The following is a 15,350-nucleotide window of genomic DNA, read 5'->3' as shown; positions in this document are numbered from 1 at the left end:
CTGCCTAGGCTGAGACTCCTACAGACCGACCCTGGTTTTCCACGGCTCTGCAATATCAAATCTGAGCATTCTAAAGAACAGATACAACATTTAAGGTCTCTGAAATGGAAGGAATCAGGCATAGGCCAAAGATTGAGCCCAGAGACTCATAGGCAAATGAATACATTGAGGTCGCCCTTTGGACTTGCTGACCCACTGCACGCAACTGATGAGAACAGGCCAGACCCAGAGCCCAGCCAGACCTCAGTGGACAACCTCATACCTATGGAAAGTTGCTGACACCACAACTGCCAAGTCCCTGAGCGCCTGGGAGCTCAGCCACACGGAACAGTCGATCCCAGGCCTGGGAGGTGGGTGCTGTCACGTGCCCGCTGCTGCTAGAAGCATGTCTGGCAGAGAGGGCAGTGTGGGAAGCAATCACAGAGCCCAACACACTCAGGTAGTGACTGCCCGGGCCCTCCCGTTCCAGGAACAAGGAAGCCTGGGCTGGAGATGGAGGAGGGCGCACAGGCCCGGCACCAACCCGACCTCGGAGCTGTGCCAGTCTGACTATGTGGGGCAGAGACAGCTTCCCGACTCGCCATGCAATAGCTGAAACAGAGAATTCTGGAGAAAGGTGGTGGCAGTTCCCATGTCACCTGCCTCACAGGAAAAATGATAACTGATCCAGCACAAATACCTGCTGCATAATTTTGCAGATTTAGGTATAAGGCAGAATCAAAAGAATTTCCTGTGACTCATTTTGTTTTCCTTTTTGTATCAAATGCCCAAGATCCTCAGACCTACATTTTGTGCTCAACTGCAAAAGCTTTTCTTGGAGTGCATTTTCTGTAGAATCACCAGTTCCCCAACCCATCACCACCATTATTTACCACCATTATTTGGTCATTGTTCCTTTATACTTTTTTTAATGGTTTTACATTTTTTCTGTAAAATTGTCTTTTTTTTAAGGTTACATATTCTATTTGTTTATAATCAAACTTTTTAGCATTATGAAATAGAAATGTACAGAGAACGATGTTACACTGTTTGGTCATCCTTAAGTCAAAGACACTCACTGATAAGGAATCTTCCACTGTGAATCTCACAAAAATGTTCTCTACGTCACGTGACCGAGAACAACTGTCTCTGAATAGTACCTTAGTCTGGAAGGGATTGGCATACATTTGAAAGAAACTCAGAATTTTTCAAAATAAGCCCTACAATGAAATTCTACTTCTTCAAAACTGGCCTCTTTCTGTTTCTCAGCCCTGGAAACAGTGAAGGACAGCTGGTCAGCAACTGCAGGCAGGGCGGGTCCCAAAATAAAGCACAAGCAGCTAAGCACCGCCACCTCTGGAAGAAACTGGGGGAACCTGGCCAGAGGATCCCCTTTTCTTGTCACTGACTGATGCAAAGGTGAGGGGGAGCCTCCCAAGGGCGCGCTGCTGGGGCCCGGCCCCGCCCCAGGCTCACCTCTGCTGAGCTCTGAGCGAACCCTGCGAGCCACTCTGGGGAGGACTGTCCTGCGAGAGGTCCAGTGACCGTGTGAATGAGGCGACCGCAGACTCTCGTGGGTATTTTAAAGCTTGGAGTCAGGGTACTTTCTTAACATGGCTTGGCAAAGGAAGTCTATGTGTCAAATGGCCCATCTACACTTTATTCTAAACTCTACATTTGTAGACCTGGGACTACAGACCTTAGCTGTGCCATTATATTCCCAAGTTATGAATCATATTCTGTACCTGGAAATGGTCCCTGCGTTTAAAATAATAGCTACACGTAAAGCAATCCAGTGTTACAACTCATAGGGTCACAAAATATTAACTTCTCAAATATAAACCATGATCACAGCCAGCATTATGAAGCTCAGAAAATTTACATACCACCAGTAATCACCTATAAACACACACACACACACACACACACACACACACACACACACACACACACACTTCTTACAGAACTGTGCTTAGGGAAACTCTCCCTTTGTTGAGTGCCAACTTAACAAATGTCCCTAAGTCACTGCTTCAGGTATTTTTGTTTGGGAAATCTGTAATGGCAGGACACAGCTGTTTATTGAATGAGCAGAAAAGACACGCTTCTCACAATCAGAAAGTTTCAAGGTCTTTCAAGTTAAGTACAACCTCTGTTTCCATGTCTAATAATGACTAGATTCTTGTTTCATGTTCTGAAAAGTTTGCTCCAGGGTTGGCAGGTGTCATCAGGCTGCCCGATGCATCCCTGACAGAAGAGCCTGTGTCTGAAGTGGTGGCAGCTCAGCATGCAGGTGCGTGAGGACTGGAGGGGCACTGGGTCGGGGGCGCAGCCCCTCTTGAGCTCCCCAAGCCATTGCGACGGTGCCCCCGCTCAATGGTACCCCGTGCCAGGCCACTGGGGAGTCGGGCTGCGGCCTGACCTCCAGCTACTCAGTGGGACTCTCAAACAGAGTCTCATATTTTTCTTAGAAGTATGTATATTGAAACAAATAAATTTATTAAAATAATAAAATCATGCAAAGCTGAAATACGCTGCCTCAGGAAACGGTATGTTCTCTTGTCACTGGATGCATTCATGGTGAATCAATCACTTAGATGTTACAAATGGGATGCAGCATCAAATAATGTTTGAAATGAGGACTTTCAAGATCCTGTCTAACCCTGAGAGCTGAGGACCATGTCATATCTGCCCTTTGCAGCCCCCTGCAACAGGCTCACAGCCGCCCAGGCCTTCCTTTGAAAGGACGCTGCCTTGCATATGGCTCTGGCTCCCTGCCCCCTCCGACCTCCCCAAACTAGAAGGCAAGCACCATGAGGGCAGAGATTTTGTTTTGTTTTGTTCACTGCTGTGTCTCCAGTACCTGGAATTAATAACCTAAAACTCCTCAGAATGGGGACCACATTTGTCTGAGTTTCTAAGCATTGCACGGTTTCTTCTTTTTCTTCTTGCCAAGAAATGTATGTGAAAGATCTTATGTTGCCACCCATTTCCTAGGATACAGAGATTTGAAAATGGCGTTACTCATTTATCCATAAACATCTGCACAGTCTAACAGTCACTGTGCCCAGGTCCCCAGAAATATTCCAGCATTCTCTAATGGCAGCATTTCTTACAAATTTGGAGCATCTTGATTACCTACAGAAATCAAAAAAAGTAAAATGTCACCTGGATTATCGATGATTTGGAGTCCCTTAAAGAGCCACATGCTGATTTAGACAACGGTTTTCCTTTTGTTTTGCATTCTTTTGAAAATGTTTTCAAGGTGTCTTCAAATTCGGCAAAATCTAAATACTATTAAAAAAAGCGTATAAATGTATATATATTTCTCTGTTTTAACATCAACAAAGTAACCATCTTTGATGTAATGTACCAGCTCAATATTATCACAAAATTTATAATGGGGTTAATGAACTGTCATCTTCGGGAGAAGTAATTTGGGATCCAGCTTAGAATTTACTTATTGATATACACACTAAAAAACTAGAAAGACAGTATCACAGAAAACATTTATTTACAGAAAATAAATTTGTTTTTAGAAGGAAAATGTAAGCTGCATTATAATTTATTTTTTATTTTTTAATTTTGGTCCCGTCGCACGGCTTGCGGGATCTTAGTTCCCCGACCAGGGATCGAACCCATGCCCTCGGCAGTGAAAGTGCGGAGTCTTAACCACTGGGCCACCAGGGAATTCCCTTATTATAATTATTAATAGAAAATAAGATGATATGTGCAGCACCCTGAAAAAGGCAAAAGTGATCAAAGGACCTGCTGGCTTTGGGTCTAGTAGGTCTCTGGGAATTTGTTACTTGAAACAGAGAGATTAGTGGTAATGCCTGCCCCTAAGAACAAAAGGTAAGTCATTAAAAGATGGGCCATGTCATCAGCCACCTTCAAGCACTAATGATCCCCGCCCCACCCCGTCCTGAAACGCCCCTCTGCCTTGTGTTAGTGACATGCACTACTTCTACTGATGCTCTCCACACTTCTCTGCCCTTCTTTACAGTCTGTGTCAGTCATAACTTTCTGTTTCCACTTCCTCTAACTGTGGCTATTTCTCCAGGCCCTATCCACAATCCTCTGCTGTAACAGCTTTGAAAATTTATTCATGATCACACCAAATTCCAAAGCTGCATTCCCAGGGTGGATGCCGTATCCTTGCTCCACGGCCATGTCTCTCAACGCCTAAAGGACAGTTTACTGTGCGCAGTAAAACAGCAGCAACCATTTCTTTAGCACCAACTCTATGCCAGCCCCTGCTAAAGGCAGTAGAGAATACCAAAAAGCATAAGGTGTGGGTCCTATCTTTCAAAAGCTTTCAGTGTAGGACACCTAAATGTCCATTAATAGGCAACAAGTTAAACAGATGATGATGCAGCCACTCAGTGAAATACTCTACAGCATTCAGAAGTATGAGGCAGATCCCAGGAAGATGTTCATACTGTACTACTGTTGATAGGTGAAAGGCAAGCTGCAGAACAACGTGTGTGGTATCATCACATTTTGTAAAACAAACTATAGTCGTGTGAATATATTTTGAATACCCATAGAGAAAAAGTCTGGAAAGGTAATATACTAAGCCATTAACAGTGGTCACTGCAGGAGGGAAATTCACTGTTTATACATTTATACTGTTTGAATCTGTTACCATGAGCATGTGCTGCCTTTATAACTTCCTTTAAAGAAATTCTAAAAAGCAGCTTTACAATTTCAGTTTAGTTATAAAAACAAAATATAAATACATGGAAAATTGTAAAAAGGAAAACAGGTAACTGTAATGTAATGATAGAAACATTACAAGGCATTACAGAATTTGCTGCATTGTACAATACAAGCTTTACAAGTTTTCAAGATCTTTTCCTGTGACCTGTGTTTTGTAAAACATACCTCGTTCACTAGTCCAAGTAATTCTGATTCATCAGCCAGAATGTCCCCCATATTGAACCGTTACTGTTAATTCTCACCGCAAAAATCTCTGCAAGGCAAAAACATAAGACAAAGGCTATCATTCCAACTATCTGTAAAATAACAAAAAGATAGCTGTAGTGGGCAGAATAATGGCCCCCATGTCCTAATCCCCAGAACCTGTGAAAATATTAGGTTGCGTAGAAGGGGTGGATTAAGGCTACAGATGGAATTAAGGTTGCTGATCAGCTGACCTTAAAATAGGGAGAGTAGCCTGGATTATCTGGCGGACCCAACATAATCACAGGGGTCCTCGTCAGGGAAAGAGGGAAGCAGGAAGGCTAGCGTCAGAGTGATGCAGTGGGAGACAGACTCAACCCGCCGTTGCTGGCCTTGAAGATGGAGGAAGGGCCAGGAGCCAAGGAATGCAGGCGGCTTCTAGAACCTGGGAAAGGCAATAAACTGATTCTCCTCTGGAGCATCCAGAGGGGAACAAGCCCTGCCAACACCCTGAGTTTAGTCCAGTGAGACCCATTTCAGCCTTCTGACCTCCAGAACTGTAAGACAATAAATCTGTGTCGTTTTAAGCCACTAAATTTATGGTAATTTATTACAGTAGCACTAGGAAATACAGTGGCTAAAGTCAAAAGTAATTCTCTCTTCTATGACAACTACTTAAAATGAATGTGATCAAGGACTGGAGGGTGGTATAAATGAGACAGTCAAGGATTGCTGGTGAGAGTACGGAAGATTATTTTTCTTATTTAGAGTTTTCTAACGTGCTATCATGTGGTATGTGTAACAGTCAAGAGCATAAAGTGTATTTAGAACAAAATAGAGTTTAATGATAAAGTCAATTCATTTACTTTAAGAAAGGATACGCACTAGAATTAGTCTGATGGAAAAAACACAGAGTCACTAATCCCTCGCTCTACTTCCAAGTAAAAAACATTAAACCCAGAAACAGAGTCACAGATGTAGGAAACAAACTTATGGTTACCAGGAGGGAAAGTGGGGGGATGGGATTGACATATACACAATACTATATATAAAATAGATAACTAATAAGGATCTACTGAATAGCACAGGGAACTCTACTCAATACTCTGTAATGACTTATATGGGAAAAGAATCTAAAAAAAGAGTGGATACATGCATATGTATAACTGCTTCACTTTGCTGTATGCCTGAAACTAACACAACACTGTAAATCAACTATTCTCCAATAAAAAAATACAAAATAAAAAGTTTCTAAAAAATGCAAAAAAAAAAAAATTAAACAGTCACAAAAAGATATCAGGTACTATTTAGAAGAAATCTTTACTGTCACCCAAAGTCCATAATCATTCAGCCTTACGCTACTGGAAGAGGAGGTGGTGTGCCTTTACACAAGTGTTAATACAAGGTTCACACACCAGAGAATTTATTAGGTCAGTTTTTTAAAAATGAAGTGCAAGAATGCCCAACATCTTTTATATTTTCAAAACACTTAAATAAATAAAACGTTGTGAACTTTTTTAAAGTAATTCTTTCTTCTCTTCCTGCCACCCCTCCCCAAGGTGTACCCAAAGCAGCCATTCCCTGGACCCCACTCCCAGTCTTCTCCCCCGGGCTGCTTGCCCATAACCTCAGAGGAATTACAAAGCTTGGGCTCTAATGCTAACTCTGCCATTCACTGGCACCTGATCTGGGGCAAATCACTGGAACCTGTTTCTATCTGTAAAATAAAATGGAGAATTTATCAGACCTCTTCAAGTTCTAAGAATGCATGATTTGGGACTTCCCTGGGGGTCAGGTGGTTAAGACTCCACGCTCCCAATGCAGGGGGCCCAGGTTCAATCCCTGGTCAGGGAACTAGATCCCAGTAACTAAGAGACTAAGAGTTCACGTGCCACAACTAAGGAGCCCTTGAGCCGCAACTAAGAGCCAGTGCAACCAAATAAATAAATAAATATTAAAAAAAAAAAGAATGCATGATTCTGTAACCTTACATTTTTCTGCCCATAACAGTGCATTCAATTTGAAATATTTGAACACAAGTCCAGAAGACGAAATTTAGAAATCTCCCTCTTTTCATTCTCTCTGTCTCCCCGTCACTGTCTTGTGACTTCGTCTCTCCCAAGGTCCCTCCACACCACCTCCCATCACCTCCCTCTCCACCTCACTCCAATGTCTAAGCTACAACAAGTGATCTTTCCCCTCCTGTTTTCGACCCTCCCGTGGTTCCACCTCCAGATGAAGGCCAGACTCCTTCGGCCCAACTCTCATCTCAAAGCCTACACCACTTGGCCTCCAACACTCTTCCTTTTGTTCTATAGGCTTGAGCCACGTGGGCCACCATGCAGTTCTAGTGCACACCTGCTGGACGTGCCCTGCACATGCCTGCCCTCCCTGAGGGCTCTGCTTTCACTGCCCCCTCTGCCTCGTGGCCCCTCCTCCAGGCATCCACGTCTCACTCAGGTCTCTGCTTCAAAGTCACCCCCTCAGAGCCTTGCCCTGACCACCCTCCCTAAGGAGCCAGCCCCCCGGTCACTTCCTACCCTTTCTCCTGCTTTACCTTTCTCAGCAGCACTAAGCACCCCGACAGGAACATCCTTCCATTAACATATCTGCTCACTGTCGTTCCCACCCCGGGGTACAGATTCCACGAGGAAGACACGCACTCACTTGGCATCCCCAGTGCCTGGACCAGTGCCTGGCACACTGTGGGTGCTCAAAATTACTTACTGAGTGAATGGAAAGAATTTCAGGTATGAAGAAAATAAGGCAAGGAAGGAGACAGAGAGCGGAGGAGAGGGGTCTGGGCACATTTTAGAAAGGGTGGTCAGGGGACTTCCCTGGTGGTCCAGTGGTAAAGAATCTGCCTGACAATGCAGGGGAGGTGGGTTCGATCCCTGGTCAGGGAAGATCCCACATGCCGCGGAGCAACTAAACCTGTGCGCCACAACTGCCGAGCCTGCGCTCTAGAGCCAGCGAGCTACAACTACTGAGCCCAAGTGCCACAACTACTGAAGCCCGCGCGCCTAGAGCCCGTGCTCTGCAACAAGAGAAGCCACTGCAATGAGAAGCCCGCGCACCACAACGAGGAGTAGCCCCCACTCGCCGCAACTAGAGAAAGCCCGCGCGCAGTAACACATGCAGCAGTGAAGACCCAATGCAGCCAAAATATAAAAAGAAAAAAAAAAGAAAGGGTGGTCAGAGAAGGCCTCCCTGGGAACAGGAGTGGTGAGCAGAGATGTGAGAGAGCAGGCACTTCCCAGACCCGGGCAGAGGGATTTGCAAGTGCTAAGGCTTCGGGTGCTGGGGTAGGGGTGCCGCTAGGGCAGAAGAGCAGGCAGACCGTGGAGGCAATGAGGTGCCAGGGCCCAGAGCAGTAGGACTCGTGTAGGTGACTGGCCGGGCCATTAGCCGGGCACAACGGGAGGCCGGGAGGGGGCTGACCCGACCTGGCTCACGTCTGGTAAGGAGCGCCATGTCTGCCGGGCCACGAAGAGACTGCAGGGCCCCATGAGAGGAAACGGGTGATAAGGGGAGATCGGACGAGCGACAGGAAGCGTGTGAAGTGTCCTGGTTCCAGGTGTAAAGGCAGAGGTGGCCGGCTGCTGAGGGGCTGGATGTGGCGCGTGAGGGGACAAGGTGAAGGGCGACACCTGGGGCCTGAGCAGTTGGGTGAAGAGTAAGCCACTCACCGATCTGGGGAAACTGGGGAGGGACGGCCTGAGAGCTAAATCAAGAGCTCTGCTCCGGCCCTAAACCTGAGATGCAGAGCGGACATTCAAGTGGGGGCGCTGAGAAGGCTGATGGAGTGAAGGGAGCAGTGCGGTTTGGGGAGGAGCGTTTGGAAGTCGTCCGCACCAAGACGGCGGCTCGGCAGATGGGCACGGTGACTGACGTGACCCCCGCGCCGGGGAGAAAGCGCAGCTGGAGAGGAGGACAGGCCCAGGCTGAGCCCCGGGGCCCTCGGTACTGCGCGGTCAGCGAGAGGGCAGACTAAGCAAGAACAGAGACTTGCTGGGAGACACGACCAGGACACCGTGACACTCCGGAAGCCCAGTGAAGGTGCTTCCCACGTCGACTGCGCCTGTGTGGCTAAGGGAGATGAGGACAGGTGAACTAATCCCTGGATTTGGCAAAATGGAGTTTGACTGTGACCTTGAGAAGAGCAGTGAGGACATGTGCCTGACTGGAAAGGGTTAAAGAGAGAAAGGGAAGTAAGGAGGGAGAGACAAAAAGGAGAGGAGAGATGGCATGGCGGCTGGAAAGAGATGGGAGGTTTTTTTTAAGAAGGAAGATGTTGTAAGCGGCGTGTCTGTACGTTGATAGGAGTGACCCAGTTAGAAAAGGAAAAATGGATGAGGCAGGAGAGAGAGGAGATGGTTAAGGAAGCAATGTCCTTGATGCGGCCAGTGTCCAATGAGGGCCGGGCTTCACACAGGGATGGGGACAGGACATCTCCTGACACAGAGCGATGGCAGAGGATATGGGTAGTGACCAAAGAAATGGACAGATTTAGTGATGAGAAGCAAAACAAGAAACAAGGTCATCAGCTGAGAGCAAGAAGCAAGTTGGTAGTTTGAAGAGAAGGGAAGGTGGGAACCAAATCAACTATGGAAACACGGCAGGATTTCCAGTACTGAGAGTCTGCTTAAGATACATGGACTCTAAATAGACCTTTCTCCAAAGAAGACATACAGACGGCCAAGAAGCACGTGAAAAGCTGCCCAACATCACTAATCATTAGAGAAATGCAAATCAAAACTACAATGAGGTATCACCTCACACCAGTTAGAATGGGCATCACCAGAAAATCTACGAACAACAAAAGCTGGAGAGGGTGTGGAGAAAAGGGAACCCTCTTGCACTGTTGGTGGGAATGTAAGTTGATACAGCCACTATGGAGAACAATATGGAGGTTCCTTAAAAAACTAAAAATAGAATTACCATATGACCCAGCAATCCCACTACTGGGCATACACCCAGAGAAAACCATAATTCAAAAAGACACATGCACCCCAATGTTCATTGCAGCACTATTTACAATAGCCAGGTCATGGAAGCAACCTAAATGCCCATCGACAGACAAATGGATAAAGAAGATGTGGTACATATATACAATGGAACATTACTCAGCCATAAAAAAGAACGAAATTGAGTCATCTGTTGAGATGTGGATGGATCTAGAGACTGTCATACAGAGTGAAGTAAGTCAGAAAGAGAAAAACAAATATCGTATATTAACGCATGTATGTGGAACCTAGAAAAATGGTACAGATGAACTGGTTTGCAGGGCAGAAGTTGAGACACAGATGTAGAGAACAAACGTATGGACACCAAGGGGGGATAACCGCGGTGGGGTGGGGATGGTGGTGTGCTGAATTGGGCGATTGGGATTGACATGTAAACACTGATGTGTATAAAATTGATGACTAATAGGAACCTGCAGTATAAACAAACAAACAAACAAACAAAAAAAAGATACATGGACTTGAGGGACTTCCTTGGTGGTCCAGTAGTTAAGAATCTGCCTTCCAATGCAGGGGACATGGGTTCGATCCCTGGTCGGGGAACTAAGATCCCACATGCTGTGGGGCAGGGGCCCCTAACCCCCGGGCCGCAGACCGGTACCAGTCCGTGTCCTGTTAGGAATCGGGCTGCACAGCAGGAGGTGAGCAGCAGGTGAGCGGCAGGCAAGTGAGCGAAGCTTCATCTGCTGTTTCCCATCGCTGGCATTACCGCCTGAACCATCCCCCACCCCGTCCATGGAAAAACTGTCTTCCACGAACCCGGTCCCTGGCGCCAAAAAGGTTGGGGACCTGCCATGGGACAACTAAGCCCGCGCTCTGCAACTACTGAGCTCGTGCACTCTGGAGCCCGCATGCCACAACTAGAGAGCGCGTGCGCCGCAACTACTGAGCCAGCGCACTCTGGAGCCTGCGCGCCACAACGAAGGACCCCCCCCCCCAATGCCGCAACAAAGATCCTGTGTGCCGCAACTAAGACCCGACACAGCCAAATAGATAGATAAATAATATTAAAAAAAAAAAAAGATACATGGACTTGAATCCGAAACAGAAACAGTCTGCACCATTTTGCACTTTTCTCCAGCCACTTTCAGCTGTCAGAGTTAGGTTAACAGGGTGAGGCTTTTGCAGGAGAGGGGAAAGAGAAAACAAGCATAACAGCGATGGAGCATTGAAGTTAAGCTACGTTAAAGATGGGGGGAGGGAAGGTGCATAAGGGGGTTGTAAGGTAGTGAAAAAGTAATGGGGTCAAAGACCTACTTCAGAGGCACATCAAAGCGAGCTTGAAAGATAGAAGGTGGTGCTCAGAGAGTGGGATGAGTACTTCAAATCAAGATTTTGAAGGTGGTGCAGTAATAAAAAGCTCATGACCACAGAAGTGGGCAAATGAGGATGGAGGAAAAAGATGCCTATAAGTAAGGAGGACGAAGAAACTTGTGCAGCCAGGATTCTGAAACCCCTCAAAATGAAGCAGAGGAGGTGGAGACGTAGACGGTGAGCCAGGCATTGCAGTCTTCAAGGGAAACAACTGTGGTAAAGCCTACGGCATGGCCTTCAAAGGTGGGGGGGTAGGGGGTGACGGGGAAGTAGCAATGAGGAGTAAGCAGGACACCCTGCCTGCCAGTTACACAAGGTGTGAGGAGAAAGACAGCTACTGTCTGAGGACCACCCACCTCTCCAGCCTTCTTCTGGACCAACCACCACCCCCTGTCCCTGTCCCTGTGCTGGCTCCATTCTTACTTCCCCATGTGAGGCCCCAGTAATACTGAACTCCCGGCCATTCCCCCTTACAAAATGCTCTTTCATGATTCTAAGCCCTTGGATGTACTCTTCTTCACCTCGTGGGCAAACTTGACACATCATACTCAGTCAGGGCTTGACCTCCTTCACAAAGTCTTCCAGGAACCCCTCTCCTTCCTTCCCCATCAAGGCAATTCTCTCTCCTCTGGGGTACCTCTATATCCTACATTTACTTCTACTGTTATACTTATTACCCTATTTAAAAAGGCAGGCAGCTGTATTTAAAGTTTGTATCTCTAGAACCTAGCAGAGTGCCTGGTAGGCACCCAAGACATGTGATAAATAAATGAAGCCCAAGCAGAGGGAAAAGCATTTTGAAGGCCCTGGAACAAGAAAACTTTGTTGTTTTGAGAACTCAAGCTCCTTCCTACCTCAGGGCCTTTGCACATATTGTTCTCTCTGCCTGCAACACTCTTCCCCTCTCTTTCTTCACCTGGCTAAGCCCTGTGCTTATAAACATCACTTCGCCAGAGAAGTTCTTCATGACCATCTTTTGAATAAGATTCTGCTATGATCATCTGTCAGTGAATGTGAGCCATCGTTGGGTATTCTATTACTCTGACATTCTTAAAAATTACAGAATTTTCTGTACACTTTTATATCATAATAAGTTCACTTATTGAGGGCTTATTGTATGCCATGCAAAATGCTTTGCATTTAATTTTCACAATAAACCTGAACAATGAATATGATTTATATTCTCCTTTTACAGATGAGGCAGCTGAGGCTCAGGGAGGTTAAGGTGCTCCCAGTAACTCAACTAGTAAGTGACAAAGTGGGAATTTAAATCCAGACTGATATCAACCACTACACAGTATTACCCCAAAGTTTGGACCACCTCAATCAGAATCACCTGGGATGCTTGTGAAAATGAAAATTCCTAGCATCACTCTGATCTTACTGAACACAATGCCCAGAAATTGTTTTAAACAATCTCTCCCGATGACTTTTATGCACGTTCAAGTTTGAGAACCACGGCTTTACTTTATGGAAAAACTAGAGAAAACTTCTTCAGTCACTCCTGAGGGTTGCAGTGGCAGCTTCTGATTTCCATGTAATAGGGATTTAGGGCCTACGAGCTGGTTGAATAAGGGGAAGACTACGGGATTTGTCTGGAAGACGAATTTGAATAGGAAGCATCCTGTTTTTGCTTAGACTGGATGAAGTCTGGACTCAACCTGGGTGCTTGGGGAGAGCGGTTAGCTGATGGAGATAACGGAAGGAATGGATCTAAAAGCCCCAGGCCACCCTCTCGTGCCGCCACTCCCCAGCTGGACGACATGGAGCCCCCTTCAAGCTTGGCTCACTGAAGCAAAGATCAGGGACTACTTGTGGGAAGCAGCTGGGCCTGTCCTCGGGATATCCAGGCAGCCGCCTCAGGCCCACAAAGTCCAGGACAGCAGTCGAAAAGCGGGGTCATTCGGCAGCTGCTGCTGAGTTGGCGCGTCGGGGTTTTCCTCTGGGGAGAGGGCTCAGCAGAGCCTCGGCCCTCTGGCCCATCACCACTCCTCCCCGCCCTGGGACGGCGGGCTCGGGGGTGGCCCGGCCGCGTCGGGGGACGAGCTTACCTGCTGCTCTGACGCGGGCACACGCTCCTTCCCTGCCCGGCCGCCCCTTGTCCAGCCGTCGCCCCGGCAACCGCCGCCGCCTGCCTGGCACCACGTGGAGCAGCTCAGCCAATCACCGGACGCGACCTGCGCGGAGCATCCTGGGACAAACGGCGGCGCCTAGGGGGCTAAGCCCCGGGGCTTCCAGGCGGCGGAAGTGAAGTCGGGGCTCGCAGTTCAGAGTCCGCTGCGGGTTGCACGATGCAGGTCCGCGTCACCCGTCCTCCTCTCCACAACTTCCCATTGGTTCATTTCCACAAATATTGCGCCTGGCGTTGTGCCTGGCTCTGGGGATGAGCCCGACCAGGCTGGAAACAAAACCATCAAGAGATTACAGTGTGGCGTGCGCGGAAAAAGACAGGCGTCGTTATTCCCATTTTACAGGAGCGACCCAGGGTCAATTTAGAACCAAAAATGTAGCCCAAGATCTGCCTTAAAGCTCCAGGCACCAGGGTTCCACCCCACTGTAGCAGTTTCCAGGGATTTTAGAGAAACTTTCTTTCCCCCACATGAAATGTGGTTTTTAAAAGTAAAACAGGAGCACAAATCATCCCTCTCCTTGCACGTGGTGCTTTTGACCTGAAGTTCAGCAGCACTGAAAGAGCACCTGCGAGTCGCCCAACTCTGGGCTGGAGGCTGGGGAGTTGGCTAGAGATGAAGAAAATCTCTCCCCACCCGGCATCGAGGACCAGATCTCCATGTTTCCATCTCCATGCTTCCAAGAAGGTGGAGACCACCAAGGCCAGAGACAGGGAAGAGGGCATGGAGAAGGTAGATATGCCTGCCTTTGAAGAAGCCCTAAGATGGTCTGTGGCCGTCTCCCCAGGCCCCAGGCCTGCCAGTTCTCTTTTGAGATCTGATAGTGTTTTCAAAGAAAGGTTGTATTTAGCAGGAAGAGACACCCTGTCCAGGTAATATGAATTGAAAATAAACCTCTCAATTCATAATGATAAAAGTTCACATCTATCATCAACTCACTGTGTGCCAGGGATTGCCAGACAAAATACCGGACAACCAATTAAGTTTTAATTTCAGATAAGTTTTTAGTTTAAGTATATCCCAAATATTGCCTTATTTTATTGTGCATATAGGACATTATATTTCCTGTATTTTTGTTTGCTAAATATGGCAACCCGATGAGTGCCCACTTGTATTTAATCCTCACACCACATCTATGAGATGGGTAATATTTTCAGGGGTTTACAGATTAACAGTGTTGTACTTTACCTGAGCCCTCTGCTCCTGGGAAACAGTGATGGTTAAGAAATCCCCCCACCCTTTTGTGTTCTGGGAAGGGGCTTTTACCAAAAAGAGCTACGCTTCCTCTTGTGACTTAGATAAGGCTCATCATCCACTCTTCTCGTGACTCCTGTAAGATTCATGGATGATGCCCTTGTTTACCTGTGACAAGGCCAAACATAGACCTTTCCCCTTTTGCTTGAACCTGCTCACCAGCCCAGACACAGACCTTCCAAATTCCTGTTCTTTGTCTTGCGGTTGATTAGCTAAGAACTGTTTGTGCCTCCCTGAAACTAGTTAGATACAGAGTTAAGCATGTCCTGTTCAGCTAATTGACTGAGCTTTCTCCCCTGATGGCAAAATCATCCCAACTGTAAATTCATCCTACTTGTAACCTGTCTAGCCCTCCTTCTACGAGTCCAAGGTAAAACCACCGTGTGGAGACACTCTGATGTCTGACCAGGTGTGCTCTACCTATTGCAATAGCCTGAATAAAATCAACCTCCTTGTCCAGGTTTTGTCTTTGACAAGATGAATAACACAAAGAGGTTAAGAAATTCCTCCAAATTCACATAGCTAGGGAGTGGTAGAACCAGAACTGAACACAAGACCTTGTGCCTTTGAACCCTAGGCTCTTAACTACAATAAAAACCACTCCAGGGAATTCCCTGGTGGTCCAGTGGTTAGGACTCTGCCCTTCCACTGCTGGGGACATGGGTTTCAATCCCTGGTCAGGGAACTAAGATCCCTCATGCTGTGCAACACTGCCAAAGAAAAGAACAAAAACAGAAACACCACTCCG

At 47.0% G+C, this 15,350-nt stretch overlaps 1 protein-coding gene across 1 annotated transcript in view; it reads right to left on the bottom strand.

The window, feature by feature from the left end:
• Nucleotides 1-13,598, bottom strand: part of ARMC9 (armadillo repeat containing 9) — a 160,046-nt gene extending 146,448 nt beyond the window's left edge. The window contains 3 exon segments of the mRNA XM_082466172.1: nucleotides 3,145-3,270; nucleotides 4,864-4,951; nucleotides 13,271-13,598. Coding sequence (XP_082322298.1) covers nucleotides 3,145-3,270; nucleotides 4,864-4,914 — 177 coding nt within the window. The 5' untranslated portion in view covers nucleotides 4,915-4,951; nucleotides 13,271-13,598.
• Between the last annotated feature and the right edge of the window lie 1,752 nt (nucleotides 13,599-15,350).

Source organism: Balaenoptera physalus (assembly GCF_965194825.1).
Source record: "Balaenoptera physalus genome assembly, chromosome: 6".
In the NCBI taxonomy this organism is placed as follows: Eukaryota; Metazoa; Chordata; class Mammalia; order Artiodactyla; family Balaenopteridae; genus Balaenoptera; species Balaenoptera physalus.
This window is presented reverse-complemented; position numbering and strand designations above follow the sequence as displayed.